This window comes from Crotalus tigris, unplaced genomic scaffold (genome assembly GCF_016545835.1).
Source record: "Crotalus tigris isolate CLP2741 ecotype Arizona unplaced genomic scaffold, ASM1654583v1 scf7180000018043.2394770, whole genome shotgun sequence".
Taxonomy (NCBI): domain Eukaryota; kingdom Metazoa; phylum Chordata; class Lepidosauria; order Squamata; family Viperidae; genus Crotalus; species Crotalus tigris.
Genome location: NW_024096792.1, coordinates 1,374,020 through 1,382,789, shown reverse-complemented (window position 1 = coordinate 1,382,789; position 8,770 = coordinate 1,374,020). Strand labels below are relative to the sequence as shown.

The following is an 8,770-nucleotide window of genomic DNA, read 5'->3' as shown; positions in this document are numbered from 1 at the left end:
TGGTAGTGACATATTAATCATATTTAGCTAATTAAATAGGATCAGCATGATTCAGATTGAAGCTAACAATTGACGGGTAAGGCAATGTTGGATTATGTCTAGGTTGCTTGTTTTTGAATTATGCTGGGAATGAACCTTATTCTTATTCTTCAATGCTGAGTGACCTTGTGAACAATAAGAGAAATGATGTCAGTGGAGAAATTGACATATAAAAAGAGAGAGCACCTGGGATTAGAGAAATACGCTTTTAACCAAATATTTAGAAATCCTGTGAAATGATGGAAAGTTCCCTCAGAAAAAGTGCAGAGAAGTGTTTATTATATAGAAGTGCGAAGGAGAAAAAAAGTGAGGCACAAGTTTGATGCCCTTCCCTAAGCAGATAAATAAAATAAACCCCAAATAAATCTAGAAGTGGAAAATTATATCTCCTGTAGTTTCAGCATCAAATATATGTGGAGAGAATTGGGATTTGCAATGGTTAGATAGAAAATAATTCATTTCAAGGCAGTTAATATGAAAGTATCAGAATCAGTTTCCAGTGGGAAGACTATAGTTTCTGTCTCTGTGTCTATTTTTACAAAATCCAGCTTCTGCAGGTGGAAGAATTGTAGTCACTTGTGAATCTTTATTCATCACTGTAGTTGAAGTAACACTGGGAAATGTTGAGTCCTGGAATCCACATTTCTGAAACTGCATGGGATGGATGCACTGGATGCAGAAAAAAACAAAACAAAACATTTTTTTAAAAAAATGTAGCTAATTCTCTTTGATAGCATTTTGATGTTAGAAATGGCCATTCGGTTAATTTCAATTTAATTACTATGACTTCCTCTCCTTCATAGAATCCTGGGACCCATAATTCCATAAAAGTGCTAAGGTTAAGCTAATTTTCTGCAGCATAGATACTGTACACTTTGAGACTAAAGGTTTCCCCAAACCTTTAAACAGCTGAATTGTTGTTTAAATGTGGTGGGAGATTCTTAGGAAAAGAATGAGAATTAATATTGTCATTTGCTTGCAAAAGCTTTGGGAAATAACCTGAATTTTAGGCAACCATGAAAACAGGGTAAAGGAATTAGCAACACAGATAATTTTCAACACAGTTTCTGGGGGAGGGAAGATACACAATATAAGAATCTTTTCATTCAGAATTAAATGAATGGGAACCAGGTTTATTGCTTCAGTAATATATTAATATAAGGAAAATTTATTTTAAGTGGATGGAAAACCCTTCAGAGTTGTATGTGAGACAAAGTTGGGTATTTTAATAATAATAATAATAATAATAATAATAATAATAATAATAATAATAATAATAATAATAATAATAATAATAATAATAATAAAGTTGGAAGGGACCTTGGAGGTCATTGAGTCCAACCCCCTGCTCAGGCAGGAACCCTACACCATTTCGGACAAATGGCTGTCCAGTCTCTTCTTAAAAACTTCCAGTGTTGGAGCATTCACTGCTCCTGGAGGCAGGTTGTTCCATTGGTTAATTGTTCTAACTGTCAGGAAGTTTCTCCTTAGTTCTAAGTTGCTTCTCTCCTTGATCAGCTTCCATCTGTTGCTTCTTGTCCTACCCTCAGGCACCTTGGAGAATAGCTTGACTCCCTCTTCTTTGTGGCAGCCCCTGAGATATTGGAACACTGCTATCATGTCCCCCCTCATCCTTCTCTTCATTAAACTAGACATACCCAATTCCAGCAACCATTCCTTATATGTTTTAGCCTCCAGTCCCCTAATCATCTTTGTTGCTCTTCTCTGTACTCTTTCTAGAGTCTGAGGCAACCAATCTATTTGTTCTTCAACCCAAACTAAAAATTTTATTGGATATCAGTCTATTTCCTGCAAGGATCCAATATGGATAGCTTACAGGTTGTCCTTGATTTCTAACCATTCATTTAGTGAGTGTTCAAAGTTACAACAGCACTGAAAAAGTGACTTATGACCATTTTTCATACTTGTGAACCTTTGTAGCATCCCTAAGATGATGTGATTAAAAAGTCAGACGATGGGCAACTAGTTCATACTTAGGACCACTGCAGTGTCCCAGCTTCATGTGATCATCTTTTGCAATCTTTTGACAAGCAAAATCAACGGGAAAGCCAGATTCACTTAACAACCATCTTACTAACTTATGAATTGCAGTGATTCACTTAACAACTATGGAAAATAGGGTTGTAAAATGGGGGCAAAACTCACTTAACAAATGTCTCACTTAACAACAAATTTTGGACTCAATTGTGGTCATAGGTTGAGGACGATCTGTGTACAAAAAGCATAAGCAGCAATTCCTCTGTACAAAATGTGTTACAGTTGCAGTGGAAAGATTCCTCATAACAAAACTGCTTTGGAGATGTTTGTTGCTAGATTCTGCAGCAGCTAAGGAAAATAAGGTATAAAATAAACTTTTATATTGATTTAGTCCACGGAACAAATCTCAGCTGAGCAGAAGGAAACATTTTCTCAGTTGTTTAAATGCTTGGTTTAACATAAGGAAGCATCTGATAAATTCAGAACAAATGTTTGGATTATTGCGAAAATCAATGTACATTAAGCTACCACTGAAACAAGTTCAGAAATTTCAGCTTGTCCAATATGCAACAGATTGGTTGTACAGAATATGTGTTCTCCAGCATTTAAAAATAATGGAATATGATATACTTTGGGACAAATCTCGACCTGGGTTAATGACACTACCCTTCTTGAATAGAAATTGAGAAAGCAATTTCTCAGCTCTTCCTTGCAATGTCATTGCCACCACGATGGCTGATTATACTAACAATCCAGACTGAAACTTTATATAAATCAAAGCTATATGATGAATTGCAACCTAAAAAAAAGTTTGTAGCCTAGAATGGTTGGGGTGTAGACAACGCTAGACGGGGTCCAAAGTGAATTCTAGTGAAACATTTGAAAGGTTTTTAAAAAGGCAAGATGGTGACTGCAATCTTGCAGTTGAAACCCTGTCCCCTTTTAATGTTATGCATGTAAAAAAGGCACAAAGCTTCAATTGTTGCAGCTGATATCTTGACTTTTTTTATCCTTCCTGTGGATGCCATGGAGTCTGGATCATTATTAGCCCGTTGTATACAACTTAGGAGGTGGGGAGGGCAATAGCTTTCCCCTTTTAATCTTCCACTAGGCTTTCTTTTTAATCTATTGTTGAAGTCACTAAAAGGAATGAACAGTGGTGGTTTCAAGATGGCTAAGTGGACAGGTCTAATTCACAAATACTATAACTGTCCTATGGACATCTCAGAATCAACATGAATAATGAACAGCACTTCTGCACAGACTTTTTTTTTTTCTCCTGATCTAGTCTTTAGCAGGGTTAACACTGTTTTGAGTCTTGAGGATCTCATTTGTAGGACTGTCAAACAGCATCCCTTGTCTGCAGAACAACTCTGTGGGGTTTATGGAACCCACCGCAGACATCAGAAATACACTTTTAAAATATTATTATTATGGACATTGGCAGCAAGAGGAAATGTTGATTGTAGGACCCGTACATGTGGAGACATATTACTTGAAAGTTGTGGACTATTCCTTAGCACAGTGGTTCTCAAACTTTCTAATGCCGTGACCCCATAATACAGTTCCCCATGTTGTGGTGACCCCCAAGTGGGTGTGGCCACCAATAAGAGGGAGTAGGACAGCTAGGGAAAAGGGAAAAAAATGGCAGACAGCGTGGTTTGGCGACCCCCGTGAAATGGTCGTTCGACCCCAAATGGAGTCCCGACCCACAGGTTGAGAACCACTGCCTTAGCAGATGATATGGTTAATTTAGTGGGGCTGAAACTACCTTGCTCCATTCTCTTTCTCCATGTAATTGCATTCACTTGACAGATATCCTTTGATCAGGAATTAAAAGCTAGATATAGCATGGTTTTACTGTATCATACTAAAGAGCTACCTGAAGAGCTGGGAAACTGCTGGCCAAAAGATTAGTATATATTTGAAGTATTTTCAGTATTGTTAAGAAGGAAAAAGCAAGCGAGCAAAAAGCAACTCTACCTTTAGAAGATATACCTTTGGAGAGTAAATCACTGATTAAAAGTGAAGCTATAATTTATTTATTTATTTTTACGAACCTTGCAATCCATGGTGAGATGCATCCATTCTTTGTACTGTCCCCACAGATTGTAATTTGTCATATATATGGTGATAACTGTAGGACATATAGTCATATATGTACAGTTTCAGGGTATGCAGAATATATGTGAACCCCATAATGGGTATAGGATAATACTTCAAAGCTCTGATTATTTTATTTGCTTGTTTTTGTGCAGCCTTTTTAAAAAAAATCCTTAATAATAATAGCATCAGATTTTCAATTGACAGCTCAGGTTGAGCCAGGGAGTGAAGGGCGGAACAAAGAGTTTTCACTTCTGTTCTGTGCTATCTCAGTTTCTGAAGCTCTTGTCTTAGCCAGGATGGCAAAGGTTGTCCCAGTCTGTGCAGCAAGTTGGACAGTTCCACATTGTGATCTCTGTAGTAATTTGAAAGGAATGCCCTAGACTGAGAATAAGGGGAAAAAAAGAAACTTTCAGACAGTTAACAATGTTTTAGTTTCATGTTAGGATTTCTATAAAATATCCAATGATTTAAAGATAATTCCAAGTTATGCAAAAGTTATGCAATTTAACTATAAATTGATCACAGATTAATTGTCTGATCTTGTAGAACAACTGCATATAAGAATAAGTGTGATTGTAATGTTTGAAGTATTGGATTAGGAGTGGGGAAACTCAGGTTTAAATTAATACTCAGACACGGACATTCGTTAAAAGCTCAATCCAATTTTAGGTTCTTATTGCAGCAGAAATAATTCTAAACTCTCTATGTATTGTTTAGAATGTTTAGAAAGAAAAGCAGGATATAAAGCTAACAAATCATTATCTTGCACAACCATGTGCTTCAGAAGATGGGGATATCTTATCTTATTTTTTGTATTACATAATGGTGTACCTCTATAGCAGTGATGGCGAACCTATGGCATGGGTGCCAGGGTGGCACTCAGAGCCTTCTCTGTGGGCATGCCTGCCACCACCACCAGCAGCTTGCATAGGTGCATTAGACCACCTCTGGCGCCCGGAGCGGCAGCCCCACCCAGCACAAAGGAGGCGAAGCAGCTGACTACCAAGCTCGAGTAGAGGAGGTAGAGCACGCCCCCATGCGCTCGCTGGCCTCTGTGTGCGGGGGCTGATGGTGTCAGGCAGCAGCCACCCTGCCTCACCTTGCCCCATAGCAATGACACCCCTGCCCTACCCCCTGCCTCACCCTGCAGGACGAGCCTCCTGCCCACCACCCCACCCACCAGGGACCCCCTGGATCTCCCCCAATCCTGCCCAGCCCCCACAGGCATTCCCCCATGAGCAACATCAAGGTGGCCACACCCACCCAGTCTGCCGTGATCACTGCAGCCACATCCATCCAGTGGGCCATGCCCCCCGCCTGCCCTGAGAGCACCACAATGCTGATGCGGCCCTGGCACTTTGCGGTAAATAATTGGTTTTTGGGTTGTGGTTTGGGCACTCAATCTCTAAAAGGTTCGCCATCACTGCTCTATAGTCTCAAGGCTGTTGAGCAAATGGGAAGAAATATTCCCATGGCAAGGAAAAGGCAGGAAAAAAAGGGAAGTCAGTTTGACAATTGGTGTCAAAACCTAGATCACTTCCCAATACCTGAACAATAGTATGCAATGATCCATTACCACATATACTTGTGCACAAGCCAATAATTTTAGGTGCCACAATGCACCCAAAAACTTGACCTGGCTTATTTGCAGATGGGCTTATCCATGACTAGTATTTTCTATATATATACTTGCATATAAGCCCATCCATGGATAAGCCCACCCTTAAATTTTTAATGTAAATACCACAAAAAATGCAGGTCAACTTATCTATGGGGGGTGCAATTTTTATTGTATTTGCATTAAAAATTCAAGAGTTGGCTTATCCATGGATGGGCTTATACATGACTATATATGTTATATCAACATCTGAATCCATAAATTTATTAAAAAAGGAGGCTAATCTGGGAACTAACGTTACCATTTGTTCACATAATTATTTTGGGTTTGTATTTATGATAAATTAAGTATAAAAATAGTAATTGGCATCACATATTCACAATAAAAATAACATTAATCAGGATCAACATTAAAAGTTGGGAATCCTACACTTTCATGAGAAGCTTCTTCCGGTGGGAGGGGCAGTTCCCAGCTTTCAAATACTCTGGGCCTCAAGGCCTTCTCTGTCATTTATCTGCTCACTTGAGAAATGAAAGGCCCGAGAATAAGTAATGGCTATTCTTGGTGATGACTATACAGATTACATCTGAAGGAAAAGTAGAAATAAAAGTAGTGCAGCAATAATAAAAAGAGAAGAAAAAAGAAGGTTCTTCCAAAATGTGGAGTTCACACTGCTCTCATTGATGATATGGTTATTATTAGGGTCGGACAACTTTTGAAAATTATTTGCAAAAGATGCTTACAAATGCCTGAATGGTTGCACCTCTTTAAACTGAATAAATCTTTTTCAATATCTTTTTCAGATACCGCATTTACAATGCTTCTGAATCAGAAACATCTCTTTTTAACATACATACACACACAGCCATAGTAGCAATTTCCCTTTCTCAGGCCATACTAAATATTACAGCAAATAACAATACAATTTCAATTAAAAATAATACCTCTTGATCCATGGGAGGATATTTTCGGCCTTTACTTTTCCCCAGACATTTTATTTTTCCTCCATCCAGCAGCTGACACCAAAATCCTTTCTGAGGATCAAACCTAAAATATTGCTTAAGTGAAGGTGGGGATAGGGAGGTGACAACATCTCACAACAACCTATTTATTGCAGTAAATCATATTGGCAGAGAGTGGTTAATTTACTTTTCAAAGTTGGAGATGGATACATTTCAGTGGATTTCAGAATGCACATTAGGGAATAAACCAAAGACAGTTCTTGCTATTGAATATATTGTTTTGGGACCTGTGACATACTTAGAACAGTGAAAAGGCAGCTGTAAAAAACACTGAAAAGTTTAATTAAATTTGGCAGATGCCTTGGAAGGCCAATGAATTATTGGTTAGAATATAGAAATAATGAGCTTGGCCCCACTTTTTTTTTTTTTGCCTTGGGCTTTTTCCAATAATAGCAATATTCCTATAAATACACTCACGACAGCACATATCAGACAAAAAGAAATTACTTTTCCAGCTCAGTCTATTACTGCATTAATCCTCCCTGCCCAAATAATCTTTAGTAATGGTATCAATTAAAACTAAATAAATCATTGATTAAATGCATATACGGAGAGTTCACTCCTAGCTTGGATTTTCCAATCTTCCTTGTACATAGCAAAGTCTTTTGTGCTGGTTTTCAATAATTTCCCAAGGGGGGAAACAATATTGCTTGCTGTGCGCGAGAAAAGAATGAAGCTGTAGAATTATATTGCAAACCATATATTTGTTTTCAAGGAAATATATTTGGAAGAACATGTTAATTGGCAATAATTATTTCTTTGGTAGATTCTTTGAAAGATGTAGACGGAATTCAACATCATTTAGTTCACTAGGCATTGGTCTAGTGAAATATATAAATGGGCTATGAAGCTATTAAAAGGAGCTTAATGTTAACCAGAGGTATCCCACAACTTATGACCACAATAGAATCCCAAATTTTTATTGCTAAGCAAGATATTTATTCTGTGAATTTTTCCCCATTTTACAACCTTTCCTGCTACAGTTGTTAAGTAATTCACTACAGTTTAAAGAAGGATGCTAATTTGGATGAGTCGCAGAAGGGTATTAATAAATTTATTTGGGGCGGGAAGAAATCAAGGGTAAAGTTTAAGATTTTACAAGATGCTTGAGAAAGAGGTGGACTTAAAGAACCAAATTTGAAATTATATTATGATGCGGCCACTTTAACTTTAGTAAGTGACTGGCTCAGTTTAACAAATAGAGATATTCTTGTTCTTGAAGGGTGGGATTTATTATATGGTTAGCATGTATATTTTTTTTTATTAAAAAGTTTTTATTTTCCATTTATTCATACAAAATACAATTAACCATTGTATTGTATGCATATTTAATTTTTGATAAGAAAGTAGATTTGGTCTTTAAGTCACATATTTTAAGATATGCTTTACTTTGAGTTTGGAAAAAATATTATTATAAGTTAAATTATAAAATACCTATTTGGGGGATCCCTGGACAAGCAATCCAGGGGGTTTCCAAGGGGGTGAATTTTGACAACATTTCGTATAAAGAGTTACTTACTTGGTCGGGTACTGACTGGCAATTAAAGTCTTCTGATGTGTTAAGACAAGAAAACATTTTACAATCGTGGTTTCAATATTTGCAAATTGTGCAGAGATGGACTTTGGATAACAAAGTGGGAATTACTTTAGTAGATGAAAATTTGGTAATTCAGATCAAGGATCAGAAATGTGCCCATATTAAAAGAATTTATAATGAGTTAATAAAATTGGATTCAGAAACAGAGTTAGTTAAAGATTGTATGATTAAATGGGCCCAGAATATTCAAGAACCGATCTCGTTGAACTTATGGGCGGTAATTTGAACTAGAAATGTTAAATTTACGCAGGCCCAGAATTTGAGGGAAAATTTTTACAAAATGTTTTATAGATGGCATTTGGATCCTAAAAAGTTGTCCTGTACGTACCCAAACCTACAACCTAAATGTTGGAGATGTGGTTACTTGGATGCAACCTATTTTCATGTTTG

The 8,770-nt window shown here is 37.2% G+C and overlaps 1 protein-coding gene across 3 annotated transcripts in view; it reads right to left on the bottom strand.

The window, feature by feature from the left end:
- Window positions 1-296: 296 nt before the first annotated feature.
- The window catches only part of NDST4 (N-deacetylase and N-sulfotransferase 4), a 144,414-nt gene continuing 135,940 nt past the window's right edge, over window positions 297-8,770 (bottom strand). For all 3 annotated transcript variants that reach the window (XM_039346990.1, XM_039346991.1, XM_039346992.1), the window contains 3 exons: window positions 6,706-6,808; window positions 4,098-4,524; window positions 297-708 (listed from right to left, as the gene is read on the bottom strand). In XM_039346990.1, coding sequence (XP_039202924.1) covers window positions 4,405-4,524; window positions 6,706-6,808 — 223 coding nt within the window. In that variant the 3' untranslated portion in view covers window positions 297-708; window positions 4,098-4,404. The remainder of the gene's footprint in view (window positions 709-4,097; window positions 4,525-6,705; window positions 6,809-8,770) is intronic.